The sequence below is a fragment of the Protopterus annectens genome, chromosome 10.part0 (genome assembly GCF_019279795.1).
Source record: "Protopterus annectens isolate FY-2018-M chromosome 10.part0, PAN1.0, whole genome shotgun sequence".
NCBI lineage: Eukaryota > Metazoa > Chordata > Ceratodontiformes > Protopteridae > Protopterus > Protopterus annectens.
Window position 1 is genome coordinate 1257730432 of NC_056744.1, and position 22665 is coordinate 1257753096.

Sequence of the window (22665 nt, forward strand, 5' to 3'; positions counted from 1 at the left end):
TTGCATTGCTTTTTGCAGAATAGCTGCAGTACTTTTCCCAGTCAGTATTTTTCCTCACCTTTTGTAGCTAATTTTCCTTAAGGTCCTGTGCATTTTTCTTTTCTTGGCATCCAGGCAGTGCATTTACTGGCCAGTTACTGACATTTACCTAGAAACACAAAATTCCACTGGCCTTCTCTGCTGAGTTTCTGTTTTCACAGTGGGAAAGCTAGAATTAAACTGTTACTCAATGTGCAGCCATCTTGAAAGTCCTCCATGGTATGGAATGTTGATACAGGTAAGTGGAGTTGGGGAGAGTACGTGTATGTGAGTTAGGGGTAGGGTCAGGGATGAGTGATGAATGGATGTTGTGCGAGTGTGTGTATTTTAGGATAAGGATAATGGTTAGGGTAAGGAACAGATGTAGTGCTTGTTTGTATTTATTTTATTTTTATTTTACATTTGTTAACCGGGGGTGTCTGAGCTGAAAAGGCCCTTTTTCAGCAGGGGCCCGGGGAGAATGTTTGTGGGTCTGAATCTGCTTCTGCAGTGGCAAGGTTACTGGTAGGTTTTAATGATAAGAAGGTTTAGGGTTAGGGTTGGGGGAAGGGGCAGAGTTAGGGTTAGGGTTAGCAGCCATTACTAAGGTGGTGCATGGGAAGTAAATTGTTAATAAAAGCTACTGAAATAAATTTTATATACATCAGGACAACTGATTCCTTTAAAGACAGAATCACTAACTGCCAACAGTTACTTTTCATCTTTCTTGGTAGTTGTTCCTCCATCCATCCATGTATCCATCCATCTCATTTCCTCAGTGCAGGAGTTCAGTGCTGAAAGCAGTACTGTTGTATATATCTGTATGTATTGGGGGGGGGGGTTGAACTTTTTCAGTTACACATGTTTCCCTTACCACAGTTATGACTTCTGTAGCATCTTGGAGAGCATGTTTGCTGCCATTCTCAGAGATTCCAATTTGTGGCAGTGTGAGCAGAAGTGCAAATATGGCCATTACTCTTATGCCATTGGACCAATAGTGGCCCTTCCCTCACAGTCAGGTGAGCCAACACTGGCTCCTCAGCTCTTCTCATCTCTCAGGTTTGTAGTGTCACTGCCACATGGCAAATTCCGGCTGCTTAGAAGAAAGATCAGAGATTAATCCCTGTCTTCCTCAGAGATGCCTACTCTTTTCAAATTAAATTTAAAAGGAAATAGCTTTCTAAGAATAGCAATAACCACCTGAGTGGATGGAATGGGCAGGGCTAAACTTTCCAGATGCAAGTAGGATCAGTCATAATTATCCAGATGAGTATTTTTACAGACAAATGGGTTTTCATTTATTATCTGCCAATTAGATGCCAACAAACAAGCAAACAAAATATAAACGTTTGAAAGAACTTGTAGCCGATGTATATCAGAGAGATGAGGTAGAATCCCATGTTAGGGCTGTACTATCTTACAACTGCATTTCTCATTTTATATTGCTGTCATATTCTGTATCACATACAACTTTTATTTTGTTTTAGTAATCATATACATGTGATCCCCATTCCTGTTACAGTCCAGAAGGTCACCATCAATGTGTCTTGTGACTGGTGTCTGTGAGTGCAAAGAGATACAGAATGCATACAGTGATTGGTCTGCATTCCTTTAGGACTCCATGTCAGTGAGTTCAGATAGCATTTCCATTTTCATTAGACTTATAGAGTTTGAATCTTAAACACTGCATCATTTAGCAAGTGTTGACACAAGTTATTTCTGCCCCTGCTGTTATCAACTCCCCTTTAGATTGTATGATGTTTTTGTTTTCATGCAAGGCAGAATAAAAGCACACTGTATCTTAGCTAGCTGAGCCTGGGGGAAGGGAGTCAAAGTGTCCTATGTCTGTGCTGTCAGACTGTAAGATATAACAAATAGGGATCAGATTTATTTTGTTCTCCACTTTGCATATTAAATTTTAAATTCTGCACCCTTGGTGATGTAATGTTTCTATTTTCACTTTCTTGGGTGGCATATAGGATTCTGTTTAATTTAAACTTGGGTAAAATGTCACTAAAGTATTTGGCATAAGTCCTGTGGTTTTTGAATAAGTACAACCAGATGTGAAACTAACTCTGCTACAGTTCTTCTGTACTTAGCCTTTTCTTTCTTTCTTTTCGGCCTATTTTGAATCTAGGAGGCAATAATTGGCTGACCTGTCTGGAAGATGGGCTGTGGTCCTTTCCTGAAGCATACTGCAAGCTGAAGTGTGACACCCCACCAGTTGTTGCCAATGCTGATGTTCTAGCCCCACGGTGCCACCATGGGGGGCATGATGTTGGGTCCATTTGCCGCTACAAGTGCCAGCTTGGATATCATGTCACAGGAAGTGACATAAAAAGTCCACAAACGTGAGTTCCACCATTTTTCTCTTACCTTAGCAAATGCATGTATATGTGTGAGACAGAGACAGAGAGATTGAAAGTTTAAGAGATTAAGCAATTTTTTTTATCTTGAAATCTACCTGGTTCACTTGTCGAAACCAATGTTCCTAAATTGTAAGTATTTAAGACAGAATTTTGGGCATCAGTATGTAAACTATATATGGGATGCATTCTTCAGCTGCTGCTTTTATATTTGCCATCTGTGTTTACCACAGAAGTTATGTTTATATGACTTGTACTGAGCACCTGATTATTGAGCAAATGGTTTTAATGTGATATCCTTGAATTCATCTGCTTTTACTCTCACGTAACAGCTTATTTAACTGCATTCTATTTTTATGGGAATGAAATTTCAATCCCCAACAAATAGCTTAAAATTTTAGGGATTACTAGATAGCATATGTGCACTGTATTCTGCTGAATGCTGAATCCACTATTTGTCTAGAAATAACTGTTAGAAAATACTATTCGGAGAAAGGAATGACTGCTCAAAGTTTTGCTTTGGCAGAATTGCACTTTGCCCAACTGCGTTTGCTACATAACAGGTTGACCCTGCACAGTAGTATATCATCTACAGAGTTACATTACATTCAGGGTGTGGGGCAACCATTAATGGTATGAGGAACTTACGTGCACGGTATATTCAGAAGGTTTGTCAGCTGTGGCCACAAGCTGTAAAAGGCTACAAAAATATATATTAAGAAAAAAAAAATAAGCAGAATATTGTTCATAGACACCATGATAAATGTTATTAATCAGATAATTATCTCTAAAACCCTATGTAATATTGTTGCTGTAAAAATGTCCCTTACAGGAGACAGCATAATTGATTTTGCACCATACATTAAAATATCCACATAAGGGCAATGGAGAATTGAGAAGAGAGATGTGTGTGTAAGGAAGGAAGGTGATGCTACCATTTCTGTGTAAGTTAAGGCAGAATGTAAACTAAATTATTTGACAAACCATAATGCTGCTCTGAGGTTGTATAATACAAATTTAAATCTTAAAATCTATTCTTACTTAACTTTTATTTTAAAAATGTTTGCTTGCAGCTATCTCTGTTGGCATAGAGGGGCAAATCCCTGCCTGCAGCTCTAGCGACCTGTCTCTTAGGCATACTCCTCAATGTCTTCACACAAGAATTCTAGACAAAAACAGATATAATGGGGTCCAAAAGCTCAGAATTAAGGAGATTTTAAATATTACTCTAATTCACTTTAAAAATTAATAGAACAAGTTTTGCATCAACTTGTATTTTCCAAGAAAGAGGAAATATGAAACTTTAATTTCTGGAATTATTAATTGACTGTCATTCTCAGTTATTTATAGGAAAGTCAAAAATTTTGTGAGGGAAGTAGAAAAAAATAAGTTTTTAAACCTGGGGACATTCTGCAAAGTCAGAGACAGTTGAGAAGTAGGGTCTCTGGTATCTTCTTGAGTGGAGAGGGTTGACATGCCTATCCTCTTGGGGGGGGGGGGGGTGGCAAGGGGGTTAACTGAGACTACCCAATGTCAAAATCCCTTTCAGGAGGTGTAATAATTTAAAGACAGTCCAGGGTCAGACATTTGTCCACAAAACCACAACCCTTATTATAGGCACATAGGAGGGAACACTTGCATGGGAAGGATACAGTGGTTTCGGCTGTGACATGAGCCACTTATACCCTGCCCAGTGGAGGGGGTTGGCTATGAGAAAAATGTGCCTGCATTGCAGGGATGCCAGTGAGGGCATGTAACACTACTGAGTATGCTTGTATAATGACCACCCCAGGTTAGCTTTCACCTTCAGCAGAGAATACTCAGAATGAGGGAATGAATGGGCATGCCTGAGAGAAGGAGGCTTGAAGGTCAACAGGGGCAGTGGCAAAAAGCATATAGAAAATGAATGCCTGATTTCTGCCTTACATGCTTTTAAATTGGAAAAAAGTATGTATCATTAGTCACTTTTATTTTATATACCAAACTGTGTAATTAAACATGTAAAGTGACATTTAAGAGGAGATACGTTTTCACGACTGATTTTTATATGAATTAGAAGATATGCCATGAATATGTTCTGACTTAACTGACTGCTAGTTGTATTAATATGATCTTTTTACACATATAGTATAGATTAGACAATTATGAATCTTTATTTCTGACATTTTACTGTAATGCTTTATGCTGTGTACTTTACTTTTATATTAAATATTCAACATCTGAATTCCTAGGAGGAGCAGAATGTATATACAGTAACTCTCAGGTATCCAGCACCCATGGGGATTGGTAGATGCCAGATATTTGTAGGTTCTGGTTGCTTGAGAGTTACTATTAAAAAAAGGCCTGAGTAAAACTGTACCCTATACTATTTGTTTGGTTTGTCTTGTTCTCAGGTTGGGGAGAGAGGGAATTTAATCCTGTCTTCCTTTTTAAAAGTCAAAAAAGTAAAAACATAAGGCATGTTTTTGCTGGGAGGGAATCATAAAGTGCAACACATACAAATGGCGCTGTATTTCTTTCACGCTTTTCTTTTCGCTGGGTGCTTGAGAGTGCCAGTTGCTTGAGTTCTCGTTAACTGAGAGTTTACCATATTGATTCATTCACTTTTTTACCTCTAACATAGTCTCATGTTTTGATGGGCAAGCAGCACATTACAAATACTCACCCACACAAACAGAAGTTGCTAGTTCCTGATACCAGCAAGTCAAAGTGCTTTTTAAGGCACGGGATACTGCTGCTATGTAGCATTCGCAATGGATAAGGGTTGTACCTTTATTAGGACATAACCCATGCCTGACATTATGTCACTAGACTTATCAAATGATCAATAAAATAATGAATGCAAATTCATATTATGTCTTTATTGCAGAATACTTAAGGAGCCTTAAAAACAGTATCTTATTAAAATAACTATAGTCTTAATCACAGACAATTTTTTATGAGGTAAATCAAATCAATCCCATCTGTTTTAAGAATAAATTTCTAATTTATTCTAACATTAAAAATACAAATACATGGGCATGCTTATGTAGCTTTAAAGTCAATTTGTATTATTTCAAAAGCAAATGTATAGATTTTTATTTTGAAGGCACAGTTTTTTCTATATACAGTCTTCTCTTAATAATCATAAAACCTATCCATACCATTTCATATCAATATCTCACTGTGCAATTATTAAACACTAGTGTTTCTATGTTGTTGATATACCTGCTATAAAGTTGCTGTAGATTCAGAACTTTTTGCATTACACAATCATTTCTAATTTTGTATTAAGCATGAATTTTTCACACACTAACTTTTTAAGAGTATAAAAAGAATGGTCTATGTTTACAAGAACGTTGGTTACATTGTGTGGAAGGACAGGTCAAGCTGTTTTTTGGCTCTTATCAGACTATTATATCAAAGAAAAAATTCACAGATTCATTTATAGACTGTTACTAATTTAACAACCCAAGGGGCTTTTCTAAGCCTTACCAAGTTTTCCAAAAGAATAATGATGCCCTGCATCCAAATAGGATACTGAGGCCCAGGCATTTTTAAACTACCTCTGTCCATAATGGACATGAGTGCCAGGCCTGGTGTAAATTTCCTATTCTTAATCCAGTTGTCTAGGTTGTGCTTAAACTGGGTAATAGATGAACCCAGCTCACATAAATGGGAAGCCTGTTCCATAGGAGGGAGGAGTCACTGGGACACATCTGTCTGTCCATCGTGCTCTGTTTATGTCCGAGACAAAATTCGGGTCCTTAGACCTTGTATTTCTTGTACTCTTTGACTTACAAATATTTAGGAGATTTATAAGTGGGGTGTTTGTGGATGCCTTGTAAGCCAGGCATATATCACCCCTCATCAATGTATATGAAACTTTGTAGAGGGAAACAGGTGTAAGATTCTCTGCATATGCCAATTTTGTACCAAAGAAACATTGTACTCTATGCTTGGTCTGATAAGGGCTTTCATGCTGGAACTGGGTATCATCTGCCATGGGATTCCCAACTCCCTGGCTGTTGCCTGACAGCCTAAGACACTGGCTGATGTCCTGAAGTTGCCCCTGTTTTTCCCAGCCAGCTGAATCTAGGATGATCTGCCACCATAGCCCTAAGCAGCCTCCATCACAGGATTTTGCTAAGTTGGCTTAGGGCTTCCTGTGATTTCTTTATATCCAGAAGCCAGATTCAGAACTGTCCTCTGTCTAGAGTCCCTTCTCCAAGACAGAAGAAGGTCTCCCTAACAGAAATCCAGACTCCTCTAATTCTGATGAGGAGGACGAAGATGTCCATCAGATTTGATGTACTTTGAAAACTCTATTTCAGTCATATAATATCACTTCATGCGGTAATCTATGGAATTCTTGCACTCCTGGAAGAGATACTGGAAATTCTTGGGTGCCCTAAGCCAGTGGCTATCCCCCTAGTCCAGGAAACTTTTTTTAGATGTTCTTCAGAAAGCATATTTAGAGCCATACCCTACTCCTCAGTTTCCAAGAGACCTGATAGAGTCTGTAAGCTTCAGTACACTCTCAAGTTTCTGTATAACAACCCTTTTGCTGATTCAGACACTGTCACAGGAAATTGCAAAGTGAAGTAGACTGTTTCTGGTTTGGAATACCCTTCCCAATGATTACTTGACCATTTTGAGGAAAACTCAGCTACCCTGACCATCAGTATCCTAAACAGCCAAAATCACATTCTGTGTTATCAGAACCATGTAATTAAGTATCTCAAAGATAGAAGTCGAGAGTGAAGGATGAAGCCTGAAGGCAACAATGATCAACCTATCACAGACTTTTACATTTGGGAAAGCATGCTTTAAAATATAGGTATGATGTTTCAGATGCACCATCTGGGGCTGCTGCTACAGGGTCAGTAATCAGGTGACATTCATGGCTGAGGACCCAGTCCCTAAATGAAGAGAAGATGTGAAGTAAGCAAGCACAACACCAGAGGGTAAAGAATCCTGTGGAAAAGTCCAAAAGTCTTGTCACAGAAAATCGCAAAGCGAATAATAACAAATTCATCCACAGGAATCAAGCAGAGCAATCCAAAATTGAGTTAAACGGAAAAAATAATAGTAACGTGGACTATTCAAACAGTCCAGTTTTAATAACTGTAGTAAGCGCTTCCACCTTTCGGCTTCATCAGACATAAATTAGATAGAATTCCTTAAGCATTTAAATAACTAACACTTACATTTCATTGGTCTCTACAATAATGACATCACTCTAATTTAAATATATTATAAAAATCTGATGTAAAGTATTTGTGAAATGCATTTATATAAAACATAATAATATAAACGTAAATAAAATACTTTAAACTTTAAATAACATTAATAAAATGTAAATGAATCTATACTTAACGTATAGATGTTGATTAAAGAATATATACCAAATTTAAAAAATATATATGTATAAAAACAAAATTCATGATTCATTCAAGCAGAAACTATAGCCCTTCTTTTCCGTAGTAACGGTTTAAGAGAAGCTTTATCATTTAATCCAGGCGCCTTATCTGCTTGACATCTGATAATCCATCTTAATTCATTCTCTTCAGTTAATGTTTCTATATCCCCACCTCTTATATTTGGTTTAAATGATTGCATCACAAGAAAAACAAATGTGTGGTTGGGACCTCTCTCTTTGTGATGTTTTGCAAGGGCATAGGTTTGAGTACCAATGCGCATATGATATAAATGTTCCCTGACACGTTCCCGGAGTCTTCTATTGGTCTTACCTATATAGAAAGACTCACAGGAAATACACCTAGCCAAGTATACTAAATGTTCGCTTTGACAATTTGTTTTAGTATGAAAAGTGTACTCATGATTGGTAACATGATGTATAAAGGAGACTCTCTCATCTATGTAGGAACATTGTTTACACTTCCTACATGGTATGGTGTTAACTAAACCAGAGGGAGCGTGATTATGTAACCTATCTAAGGGTCGTTGGCAAGAATACTATAAATACATGAGACTGTTAAATGACTTTTTCGGTACAGAAGAGGAGAAATTGAGGAGAGATTTAATTAAACAACAGGAGCATATTTTATCTAAATTTCCAGGTCATAAAGCAGAGCAAGCAATGGATAGACTTTTGGACAGTGTTAATTTATATGAAAGGAGACTGTTGGAGCAAAAAAAGAATAAAATTAACAGAGAAACTAGAGATTTCAAAATGGGCCATGTCTTCACTTGGCCTAGACGCGTTAATGAAGCTAACAATAATCGCATTGCTCCCTCTACAAATGGACTATCCACCAATGTGTTGAATGTAAAACCATTAGAAACTGTAATTACTAATAATGTATTAGGAACTAATGTTAATTCAGACACTGCTAATGCTGATGGTTCGACTTTAAATTCAGAGCCTCAAGTTTCTTTTAATGAAAGAAATTTGATGAATGCAAATGTTATTAATGAGAAGAATGATAATAATGTTTCTGTAGAACTTATTAACACGAATATTACTCCTTCTCTATCACATACTGAACAAGATGTAAGGCGCAAAACAATTTCAACTTTGCCCTCATTAACACTTTCCAACACAGAAAGGTCCAATTTATTAGTTCCTTTTCCTGTAGACACCACCCAACAGATGCAGAGACAGAGAACATACAGCAGGGGGAAGGTGAAACGGAAAGGTTCAGGGAGCGACTACACGGGTCCCACTCTGAAGAAGATGTGGGAGCGTGCTCCCAATCCTTAGTTCTTAATTTATCACACAAAACTTTAAATAAATTTGAAAATCAAGTCTTAAATAAAGGTTTAACGTTTATTCCCAGTAAAACAAGTGATATCACAGATACAGTCTTAGATACAAGACTTTTTGCGTGGAATATACAATTAAAGTTGGAATTTGGGGACAATAATGGTATCAGCGAACGCAAGGTTTTTCGAACCCCTAGTCTATATGTCCCCCCTTTACATCCTTTGATAGAAACTTTTACTTGATTAGTAGAACAAGATTTATTTAAATTAAGAAAGAAGAGTAGAAGGTTACATGGTAGACAGAATTTGACTTTCCAACAAAGGAAAGCCCTCACTGGGCTGGTAAATGATCACTCCATAGTTATTTGCCCTGCTGATAAGGGAGGTCCCATTGTTGTGATGGACTCAGAAGATTACTTGGAGAGTATGTTATTAATGTTGAGTGAAGATTCTTTTTATTCTAAGATTGGACTGGATGAAGTCACTAACAAGGTTTTTAGGATTTATGACTTGTTAGATGATCTTTATAAAAGTCGAGATATTGATTATGAACTTTTAAAATTTTTAAGGGTTAACAAACCCCTCATACCAGCTATACAGGGGCTTCCAAAGACACATAAGTCTATGGAGAAGCCGCCTTTACGCCCCATAGTAGCTGGGAGAGGTTGGGTAACGAAGCCTCTCTCGTTGTACCTGGAATATTTTCTTAGGCCTATTGTTGATGCTAACTCCATTATTTTAAGAGACAGCAAACAATTCCTTTTAGAACTGTACACATTCACAAAAGGTTTACCTGATGACAAACCCTACATCCTTGTGAAAATGGATGTAAAAAGTTTGTTCACAGTAATTCCCAATGACACAGGTGTTTTAATGGTACATCAGTATTTGACTGAACATTCTGACCTGACCCCCAACATTATAGATCTATTGACTCTGCTTTTAGAGACAGTTTTACAAAACAATGTTTTTATTTTTAATCAAGAGATATTTTTGCAAAATGATGGCGTAGCTATGGGCACTTCGTGTGCCAATAGCTACGCCAACATAGTGATGGCTAAATGGGAGCAGTCTGAATTATTCCCCCTATCAGAGTTTCAAAATAATGTTCTATTTTACAGACGTTTCGTAGACAATCTTTTTTTCATTTGGTTTGGGTTGGAAGAAGAACTTCTTGATTTTATTTCAATTATTAATGATTTGACCACTTTTCTTAGTTTTACTGTAAACTATTCTAGATGCAGGATTTCTTTTTTAGATGTAGATATAAGAAGGTTGGATAATGGTTTATTAAATACATCTGTACACCGCAAGTCATGTCACAGGAACACTTTACTTCATAGGGAAAGTATGCACCCTTCCTTTGTCTTTGGAAATGTGGTAAAGGGACAAGCAATGAGGGCCTCGAGACTTAATCCCACCCAGAATGGATATACAATGGAAGTCTCAAATCTTAATGAAAGACTTCTTGACATATGTTATAAACAACATGAAGTGGAAGCAGCTATTGATTATGTAAATTCCCTCAGACCAACTAGGGCAAAACCATATTTTTCTGATGGTGAAGTAATTGAGGAACAGTTACAAGGTTCTTGGGGTTCAGGACCACTGAAAGTTCCATTGTTTTACACTATTGATATAGTAAAGATTCAAAATGTATTTGAGAAGCACTGGGATGTACTTTTATTGGATGACAACATTAAGAGAGTTGTAGGACTAAGACCAGGGTATGTTTATAGGAATAGGAAGAACTTGAAACGTATTCTTTGCCAACGACCCTTAGATAGGTTACATAATCACACTCCCTCTGGTTTAGTTAACACCATACCATGTAGGAAGTGTAAACAATGTTCCTACATAGATGAGAGAGTCTCCTTTATACATCCTGTTACCAATCATGAGTACACTTTTCATACTAAAACAAATTGTCAAAGCGAACATTTAGTATACTTGGCTAGGTGTATTTCCTGTGAGTCTTTCTATATAGGCAAGACCAATAGAAGACTCCGGGAACGTGTCAGGGAACATTTATATCATATGCGCATTGGTACTCAAACCTATGCCCTTGCAAAACATCACAAAGAGAGAGGTCCCAACCACACATTAGTTTTTCTTGTGATGCAATCATTTAAACCAAATATAAGAGGTGGGGATATAGAAACATTAACTGAAGAGAATGAATTAAGATGGATTATCAGATGTCAAGCAGATAAAGAGCCTGGATTAAATGATAAAGCTTCTCTTAAACCGTTACTACGGAAAAGAAGGGCTATAGTTTCTGCTTGAATGAATCATGAATTTTGTTTTTATACATATATATTTTTTTAAATTTGGTATATATTCTTTAATCAACATCTATACGTTAAGTATATATTCATTTACATTTTATTAATGTTATTTAAAGTTTAAAGTATTTTATTTATGTTTATATTATTATGTTTTATATAAATGCATTTCACAAATACTTTACATCAGATTTTTATAATATATTTAAATTAGAGTGATGTCATTATTGTAGAGACCAATGAAATGTAAGTGTTAGTTATTTAAATGCTTAAGGAACTCTATCTAATTTATGTCTGATGAAGCCGAAAGGTGAAAGCGCTTACTACTGTTATTAAAACTGGACTGTTTGAATAGTCCGCGTTACTATTATTTTTTCCGTTTAACTCAATTTTGGATTGCTCTGCTTGATTCCTGTGGAAGAATTTGTTATTATTCACTTTGCGATTTTCTGTGAGAAGATGTGAAGACTCATCTCCTTAATGCCCCTCCTACTCTTTGGACTCTATCTTACAATGTGCTTAAAGAAACTAAGGATAAAGGGAAAACTATGTTAGTCAAATGTATTCACTCTTCCATTTCTAAATAGAGCAGAAATTACCATCTCATCAAAGCCCTTACTATCAAAGGCAGACTATAATGAAAAATGCATGAATGAAATAGGACAGAGAGAGGACTAGGCTCTTTTGATACTACCAAGACCCCAGCACCCAACCGTGGCACTTCAATGCCCCCTCCTCACCCTTTTTGTTTAAGGATACATGACGTGCTTCTACCAGAGTCTCATAGTTTCAAAACAGTGGGTATTACAAATTATCTCCAATGGGTACATACTACCTTTCACATTAACAGGTCTCTTCCATCCCTATGTCTTGTCCCCCTATACCAAAAATGCTATGTTATAGAAGTCATTCCCTTTAGCCAGGAGCATAATTTGGACTGTTTCTTGTTCCAACAAAAGTTACAAGGCTAAACAGATTTTTAACCATTTCAAAATTTAAGATGTTAACTCTGCAGGCACTTTTGCCCTTCTTGAGCTCTCAGACCCAACTGATGATATTAGATTTCACAGATGCCTATTTTCACATCCCTGTCTTTTCAGAACACAGGCAATAGCTATGGTCTGCAGTAAGTGGACGACCATTACAAGTTTATGGCCATGCCCTTTGGTTTGGCTGCTATGCTCAGTGTTTTTTTATAAAATGTCTAGCACCAGTTATATCATATTGCAGAAACATGACCATCCACATTTACACTACCCAAATGACCATCTAATCCGAGCTCAATTTCAGAAGGAGATGTGAGGGGACATAGGAGCACAGCCTGAGCTACCCCAACATGATAGTTTTCTCTCTGAATGAACAGAACTCAAACCTTTGTTCAGTCAAAATAGTGATCTACCTGAGTGCTGTCTTGGGTATAACTCATCAATGATTTACCTACTACAGGAAAAATTGGAATCCCTTTCTGTATTTTTTCAGGACATGCTAGAGAAATCCCTGGTAGCAGCTAGGGGGTTGCTGAGTATTCTGGGCAACATACATACATACATATATATATTTTAAGTATGGACAATAATGCCCTTCTAGCCTGCCGATATACTAAAACAGTTATGCCTTTAATAAGTATGAAGGTTGGGCTTAAAAATATCTAAACTAGTGCTTTTTTTAATGTAATTTGGTAGTCTGTTCCATGCATCAGCTACTCTCTCATATAACCAATTTGTATACCTGTCATTCCTACATAATCTTCTACAGAGGTTGTCTGATGATTATTTACAACTTTCTGATAACTCCAAACATTCCCACAGGTAGTTGTCACTTCTTCTTCTTCGGCTTTTTCCCGGTTAGGGGTTGCCACAGCTGCTCATCTGTCCACTCATGACTGGCAGTGGAGTTTTATGGTGTCGAGTTGCCAGCCCGGTGCCTAACCTTCCACAGAAGGCATACACATGCACACACTCACACCTAGGGCCAATTTAGAGTGTCCAATCCACCTACTGCATGTTTTTGGGATGTGGGAGGAAACTGGAGCACCCAGAGGAAACCCACGCGACAACAGGGAGGACATGCAGACTCCGCACAGAAGGCACCCCAGCCAAGAATCGAACCAGAGAACCTCTTGCTGTGAGGTGGCAATGCTAACCACTGCACCACCGTGGCTGCCCTCCCACAGGTAGTTCACTAAATGCCCTAAATATCTAAGCAAGATATCTCTTAAAAGTCAGTATGAGACACTGTACAAGTTCATATATATTAGGCTTTCATAATAACTTAAATATTCACATCCATGGATGTCCTTTTAACATTCCCAGTGTACTCTGCTCAAATTTGCTCATGCTTGTTTTCTTACAAGACTTCTATATTGTTATTCCCTACTCAGGTTTGGTTCTAATGTAACTGACAAAAAAATGATTTCAGCATTTCTGATTTCTTACACTTTATACAACCTATAGTTCTAACCATCATTAACCAATTGGTTGATATGATTAGAAAAAAAGCTCAAAGCTAGATCTACCCATATACCCAGGTCTTTAAATTATTCTACAGTTTCAATCACTGTGTGCTGTATTAAATATTCACCTTTCAATCTATGTCTCATATGCTTAGCTTTTGATGTATTTATCAGCATACTAGCCTCTTCTGCCCAAATGGTCAATTTAGTCAAGTTCTTTTGCAGACAGACCCTATCTGTAACATATGTAATCAGTGTTAAAAACTGAGAGGCTGCCAGCCCAACCAGATTAATATGATCCACAGGCTGGTTTCACAGATGTAAGAAAACTGTGTTATGTTCTGACGTTCAAAAATGTAACCACAGTGCACCCTGCTGGAAGAAAGTGGATAAGTAAAGGATTTTATGGTTGTGTTTGATCTCAGAGCTCAGAGATAGGATGTCTGCAGCTAAAAAATATTTCTATTGTCTTAAGACATAGATAAATTACTAGGTTTCACATGTAAAATGTTTTTTTTTTATTGCTGTGGCTTCCTGGCAGGTCCAGATCAAAAGAGAAATATTAAATTTTACGTTCTGTGAGCCAGGGAAACTTAAGCAGAAGTAACAAGAATGATGCCATCTGAAATGACTCAGCGGTAATGTGTATTGTCAAATTAAGGGCTATCTCAGAAGTAAGGATAACATTTAGTATTTGTCTTCAGTCCTGTTAACAACTCACCAGCACTGTGCCTTGCTCTTTCAGTAAAGTTACTTAGATCTTAGTATTTCTCTTAGAGATAGACAGAAATATAGCCAGATTCGTCTAGCCATTTTCTATATTTATGTCAGACTGTCTTACAATATTGTTTTAAAGTATTTTCCTGTGATTTCTGAACTATCTATTATCACTGTGCTAAATTGACGAGTAGTGTCTTGTGTTTTTATTATTTATTAGTAAATATTTTAAACCTTTTAACTGTGGATGGTTTGTGTGTACAGATATTTAAGCTCTTAAGAGAACTTGCATGTATCTGGTGACACTGTATAGGCCACTCATAAATAGCCTTCAAGTTTTAGTCACACTTACCAATTGGATAATAATAACATTGCACAGTAGAATTGGACACCCTTTGGTAAGTCCCTTTATAGTAGCTGATAAGGGTGGTTGGTGGCTGTTGGTACTACCTTATAGTCTGGGCAGAAGGGGGAGTGTCGCTGTATTTGAATATAATTCATATCTCAAAGTGTGTGTGTCAACTACTTGGACAGGGACATGAAGCACTGGTTGGCAGAGAGGGTGCTGGACTTTTTGGCTTAACCACTCGGTTAAGATCTGTACCCTATAGTTGTGCCAATGGGGAGTCTTATTTGGGATCTGGAGAGAAAGGGAGAAACCAGCCCCAGACTGACTGTGATCTCTGTGTTCTCTTAAGGAAAACTGTACTTTACTGTGTATGTACTTGTTATCCTCCCAATGTGGACGCCCCTCACTGGTGCTAGTGGTGAGGACTGAGGCTCCTTGATTACTGGGCTGGTGCACAGGCATCACAATCAGTTTTATCCAATGTCAAGTTATCTGCACACAGGCTGTAGAACACCTCTGATGAAAATTATAGATCTGAAAGAAACGATCTAAACAAGTATGCACCCAGGATAGAACCCTGTGGACCACCCTGACTGTAACCTCAAATTTAACCTATCAAATTGTTGTATGATACTTGCCATTTCTTATTTGTAAGCCATGCAGATATTTATCTTACAAGATTGCATCAGTTTCTTGTTGTTCTGATTTATTGTTCGGTGTTTTGTGAATAGCCCTGTCAAATGCTAAAGTCTATATAAATTATATTTAATTACATATATTTATATATAATTACATGTCTAATAGCAATAGTTTTGTCCATCCTGACAGTGGAAGATCGTATAATTTTTCAATTTATGCAGACTGCAAGTCACGGGATTTAATATACCTAGCGGTCTGCACAAAATGTAGTCATTTTTATGTAGGAAAGACAAATAGGACCCTTTGAGAAAGAGTTAGAGAACATGTCTATGCTATAAACAGGGAAGATGACAGCAATGCCCTAGCTAGACATGTTATAAATGAAGGTTTATGGTTTTAAATTTACTGTGATTGAGTTTGTATATAAGAACATTAGGCGAGGTGATCATAGAAACTACACTGAACAAAGAGAGACAAGGTGGATCACGAGGCTACAAGCAGACAGACTATCTGATTTGAATGACAGGGTGTCCATGAAACCATTCTTGATAGCAAGAGACAACAAGCATTAACATTGTTTATAAGCTATTAGTCTAGTGTTTTTCAGGATGGCTCATGAATCTATTAATAAACAACATATATATTTGATATCTTTTATATTTTTATAGTATACATTTATACATAAGCACATTTTTTTAAATAGTGGAACATATAGTTTGAGATGTGTATATATGTTTTTAAGCTATATGAGGTTGAAGCATCTATTATAAATTAAATATTTGTTTTTAATATGAAGAATCACAGAGGTTTTGAACATGAATTTCAGCCAGCAATTTTTTAGTTAATTTTTTAATCAATTAAGCACTGATGTCATCAAGTATGGAACAATAATGATTGGTTGATGAAGTAACTGCAAAGGTATTTAAATGTAGAAATGGCTTAGCTTTTTTAACAGTCTGATGAAGCATTCAAGAGAATGTGAAAGCGCTTACTGGATGTTTTATTGTTTTTGTTCTTTAGTTCAGTGTGTTTAATAAAAGGTCAAGCTTCTTATTGTCGTGCTGTGCCTCAAAAAAAGGTTATTTGGATTTTGAAACTACATTTTGCTCGAGGCACTTTACCCTTTGTGGTTGATTCGTTTTGCTCTACTCTCTTTTTCTGTACACTGATTGTTTTCTGCTTGAACAATTATATCATGTTATCGCATTTATATCACGTTATCGAAAGATGAAAATAGCAAACACTATTTCATCGGCCCCAAAACATCTAAACATGAAAATATCGAACATTCAGAACAGCAAATTTTTTCAATGGGATACACACAACACAAGCACATCAAACAAACAGCAACCACATACATACACTTAAATTCCTACATCTAACGCTACACTAAACTAAACATACACTACTATCTACCCACTTACCTTAATCCAAACCCTAACCCTAAGGTCCGTCACTATCGCACACCCACCTAACCCGCGCCCTAACCTTAACTCACTTAAACCGCCCTTAACCCTAAAGTCTGTCACTATTGCACACATGCCTAACCCGTGTCCTAACCCTAACTCCCTTAACCCACCCCTAACCCTAACGTACAAACAATTGCACACTTACCTAAACCCAGCCCCTTAACTTTCCACCACAGCACTAAGAATAGCGAAGCCACAGAAACAGCCAACCGAATACTTTCCTGAGGAAAGAATTCGCTGTTCTGCAGCTTCGCTATTCATAGCGTTCACTGAATAGTGTTCGATATCAGAACATTCTAAGTTTTAATACTTTGATGTTCTGATATAGACCTAAGTTATCAATCCATGTAGTGTGTGTGCTACATAACAAAGCAGTGTCCTTTTTAGAATAAATGTTCCTTGCATTATAGACATTAATCAATTCAGAGATGTTAAGAAAAATAAGGTTATTAGTCCAATAGCAGAACATTTTAATAGGGTACATATGGGAGATGTAAATAATTTAAAAGTAACAGTCTTGGAACAAGTGACACAGCAATATGGAAATGCAGAAATGTTAAAACATAAATTAAGGAAAAAGGAGTCTATTTTTATTATTAAATATCATACTTTGCAACCGTATGGTTGAATAAGGAATGCAATTGGCAAAGCTTTATTTAAAGATGCTTTAACTTGTATAATGACATTAACCGAATTTTAACAATTTGGATTTAAGTGATTAATTGAAGGTAAATGTAATTAAGCTGATGTATAAAATGTGAGGTTTTTAGAGGAAAAACTTTTACTCTGTAAAGGCTATTTGTGGCCGAGGCGCTAAGAGAATACATTCTGTGGCAATAAATAACGTCTGATATAAGCAAGAGCTAGTATTCACTGGTCTATTTTTTTTTTTTGTTGTGTGGATTTTGGAACTGTTCGAGTGGTACTACAATATATTCATGACCAGTGAATCTTTGAGCTCTTTTCCCCGTATATTTCGAGAGACGGGCATGGAGTTCATCCAAGGAAACAGTCAAACTAATGGTCATCTTAGTATGCAGATGCCGGAGAATGAAGGAGCTATATTGAATCATCAGAATATTACACCTAAGTTATAAAGTAAAGCAGCTATTAATGTTTTAAAAAAATGGGAAGATTCCCAGCAACGTAATATTGTTAATCCTTTTGCCTCAGTAGGTAAAAGGACAGAAGTATCTTCACTACCGGCAGCACAAGAATTGTGCTCTCAATTGGAGAAATTGATTTTTAAAGAGACATCTATTTTTTATAATATAAATAGTCTTCAAAGATACCAGGAATTGGAAATTACGCCACGAGGTCTTCGAGCAGTGAAAAGCCCTTCCACCCCATTTGAATTATCGGAAGAACAGGAGGTTAAATTCCAGGAGAGGTGGATAGCGGCAGCGCATCGCTGCAGTACTGAATGGGTAACAATTCTTATAGAAAGATACAATTTTAAGAGAAACAAATTATTGACAGAAACCAAAAGACTGTGTGAAGAAATAACAAATATAACATCTAATTCTGCATTGGAATATTTTCTAACTAACATCAATGATAGACTTTTAGCCTATGAGAAGGACTTAATTAATCGGAAGAAAAGTAAACTTCAGAGAGATATTAGGGATTATGAACAGAAGAAAGCCTTTGTGCTCTTGTCCAATCAACAACAGAAACAACGGAGCATCAGTTTTCAAAAAGAGGCTAGTACATCTGGGCAGTATAATAACAGAAGTTTCTTATCTGGAGAGAGCGGGGCATCTTCATTAGAAGAAGAAGAAATGGCAGACCAAGAATTTCCGGTTTTACCAAAACCGGACAATGCTGAGCCCTTTCAGAAAACATTTCATACTTCCAATGGACAGAACTATGGAACTAAGAAATGAGGCTGGTAGGGACAGGACAATTATAAAGACCCAGCACGGGGTCGATACAAATGAGGCAAATGGACTGATTAACCAGGTACGAGGTATTAATACCATGAATTATGTGGTTAATTTGTCTGATTATAATTTTGATGAAATAGAACTCTCGGTTTTGTGCAAAGGTTTAAAATTTATACCGACAGTGTTGCCAAGATTGTACGAAATGAAAGGAGAAATTTTTAACTTAGTGCGTAAAATGTACATAAAGGATTATTTCTATAATTACAGTAGTTATAAGAACAATGAAGCAGGTAAAGAAACTGACACTAGTGATAGTGACAGTTTTTACTCCTGTGAATCTGAAACAGAAAGTAATGCATACAGTCTGTTTGATACAACCAGTATAACAGCAAAAAAGTACTTTCATACCTCCATTCAAAAATGCTTGTATACAGCATTTTTTCAATGTCTCCAATTTAATATTAGAAAAAGAAATGTATGATTTTGAAAATATGCATAAAGAATACAATTTAACTAAAATGGAATGGACTAAACTTAAACAAATGAGTAGGAATGATGAAATAGTGTTTAAACCATCAGATAAGGGGGGTAAATTGGTGGTAATGAATTCAATGGACTACCTTAAAATGTGTATGCAACATTTAAGTGATGAAATAACATATAGTAAAGTGGATGAAACCTCTTTAACTCAAGCACAATGTGAATTACAAATGTTATTAAAGAAGGGGGTAAGATTGAATTACTTTACAACTAATGATATAACAAATAAATTTACAACAAAGGAGAACACAATAGCAAAGTTTTTTTGTGTCCCTAAAATTCACAATAATTTAATACAACCCCCTGGATGTCCAATAGTATCAGCAACAGGCTATTTCACACATAACTTAAGTTGTTTTTTGCATGAGCTTTTGTTAAATGAAGTATTGAAATTGCCCTTGTATATAAAAGATTCCTTTGATTTCTTGAAGGAAAATAGAAGGAATAACATGGGCAGAGGATATGTATTTTATAACAGCTGCTGTAGTTAGTTTATACACTAACATACAACATAGTTATGGTTTAGAGGCAATACAGCATTTTCTAGGTGATAATCCAAGAACACACTATATTAAAGAATTGGTATATTACTGCCTTAAGACTACTATTTTTGAATTTGATGGCAGTCTATACAGATAAAACAAGGGTACAGCAATGGGGGCGGCTTTTGCCCCAGCCTATGCTAATTTGTTTATGGGGTTAGTTGAGAATGTATATATTTATAGAAGCACATTTTTTAGAAAATATGTCATCAAATATTTTTGATTTATAGATGATTTGGTTTTCATATGTCAAGGGGGAAAGGATCAAGTGGCGACATTTGTAGAACATCTCAATGTCAACCAATATGAAATCAAATTTGACAGAATTCAAGTAGGTCTGGAGGTAAACTTTTTAGATATATCTCTAAAAGGCAAGATGGGAATGAAAACACATACTAAAATACATAGGAAATTTGACCAGATTAATTGGATGTTACATGCTAGTAGTTGTCATCCTAGCCATACATTAGCTTCTATTCCCTTTGGAGAAATGTCAAGAATAAAAAGATTATGTAGTGATGAGAAGGAAGCACGTAAAGAAGCTGAAAAAGCTGCAGCCCTGTTTATAAATAGGAGCTACATTTCGAATGGAGTATTTGAAAGTTTTTCTGAAATTTATGACAATAGAGGAGTTAAGACTCCTAGAAAGAACACGCAAAATATAATAAATGATAAAAAAGGTCAAGAAATATCAAATAATTTTTTATTTTTTGTTTCAAAATATACTCTTTTTTTTCAGGCAAATTTAATGAATTAGTTAAAGGGTACTGGAAACAGGTGAAAAAAGAAGTCCCTTCACTGTTTCAAACAGAGCTAAGAATTTCATACAAAAGGGGACGGAATTTAAAGGACTTTTTAGTTCATAGTAAATATACAAAACTGAAAGTAAGAGCTTTAAAAAATCTGACAAAGGTAGGAACTTTCCCATGTGGAAAGTGTTCCATTTGTCAGCATATTATAATGAATATAGATAAAATAGAAGGAAAGAAGTTTGACACTTTAGGTACTTATGCCTGCATCAGTAAAGGGATAATTTATGCCATAATGTGTCTGTGTAAGAAATATTATATAGGGGAAACCAAGAGAAGTCTTGGTGAAAGGATAAAAGAACATATCAGAGATGTTAAGAAAAATAAGGTTATTAGTCCAATAGCAGAACATTTTAATAGGGTACATATGGGAGATGTAAATAATTCAAAAGTAACAGTCTTGGAACAAGTGACACAGCAATATGGAAATGCAGAAATGTTAAAACATACACTAAGGAAAAAGGAGTCTATTTTTATTATTAAATATTATACTTTGCAACCGTATGGTTTGAATAAGGAATGCAATTGGCAAAGCTTTATTTAAAGATGTTTTAACTTGTATAATGACATTAACTGAATTTTAACAATTTGGATTTAATTGATTAATTGAAGGTAAATGTAATTAAGCTGATATATAAAATGTGAGGTTTTTAGAGGAAAAACTTTTACTCTGTAAAGGCTATTTGTGGCCGAGGTGCTAAGAGAATACATTCTGTGGCAATAAATAACGTCTGATATAAGTAAGAGCTAGTACTTTTTTTTTTTGTGTGTGTGTGGATTAATCAGTTTTTTGTTCTTCTTTATTTCCTGTGAACGTTTTCCTCTCTTTTTTTTTATTTTCTTCTGCTTGCTCTGAGTCCTTAGATTGCTGAATATTTATATCCTGAATTCTAAAGTTGTGTTTAATAGGGGATAAGTGATCTTTGCTAACAATAGATGCGTCCTTTCTTAAATATGTCCTATTTGCACTTTACTTAACATTGTATATCTCATCAGCCCAATCATTAATATATGTGACAACAGTTTTCCCAGCTGTGTCAATTACTGCTAATAATGGTAAGAAAATCATTCAGCTTTTGACATGAGGGGCACAGATCACCTGTGTTATCAGGTGTTACCTTTAAATATACCTTGCATTTAGAACACTGTACAAGATACTTGGACGTTAGGAAATCATTAATGTCATTATCTTTTAAGGAATCAGTTTTCAGTTACAAAGAATTCAACAAGAAAAGAATAATCAAAATCAGTAAGTACAGAATTCAAAGAATTTTTTATTTCAGCTTCTCTGAGAAAAATGCAGAAACATTATGCAACCAAAAATATATTAACAATAAAGCTGATACTCTGACCTACCATTCAAGTTGTGCTAGTCACACAAATGTTGGGTTTCCTTTGACTAAAGCATGCAGTCGCACCTGGTTATAATAGTAAAGATCCACAATAATCAACAATTTAACAGTGAAAATCAGAAGTAAAACAACAAAATATAAATCAAAATACATATTCCTGTCTACAAGCTACCTTTTCTTCATACAAACAGTGAAAAACAGAGCTAAAAATACAATTTAAATCAACATACATTTTTTATTACCAAGATGTTACACATGCACAGCCAATCATAGATCAACAAAGGATTATTTCAAATAAGCTCTGCCATCAAAAATCCTTGTAATACCTCTATTCAGAATGCACATAACAAAAAAAAATACCTGAGACAATCTCTGTATAACATTCTAGTCCTTACCTGGGTGAAGAAAGAAACAATGGTAGATTCAACAGCCAGATCGAGCAAGATTATGCCCTGCAGACCTCATCTTCCAAAGCAAATATTGACCAAGGATGCCTTTGACATGGCATGGTGACACATACCTTGGATCTCTAA

At 36.0% G+C, this 22665-nt stretch overlaps 1 protein-coding gene and 1 long non-coding RNA gene across 2 annotated transcripts in view; one reads left to right on the plus strand and one right to left on the minus strand.

The window, feature by feature from the left end:
• Positions 1 to 22665, plus strand: part of PAPPA2 (pappalysin 2) — a 2663723-nt gene that overhangs the window by 2096919 nt on the left and 544139 nt on the right. Inside the window, exon 16 of the mRNA XM_044085971.1 lies at positions 2156 to 2369. Coding sequence (XP_043941906.1) covers positions 2156 to 2369 — 214 coding nt within the window. The remainder of the gene's footprint in view (positions 1 to 2155; positions 2370 to 22665) is intronic.
• LOC122813576 overlaps positions 1 to 22665 on the minus strand; it is a 541961-nt gene that overhangs the window by 48380 nt on the left and 470916 nt on the right. The window lies entirely within an intron of this gene.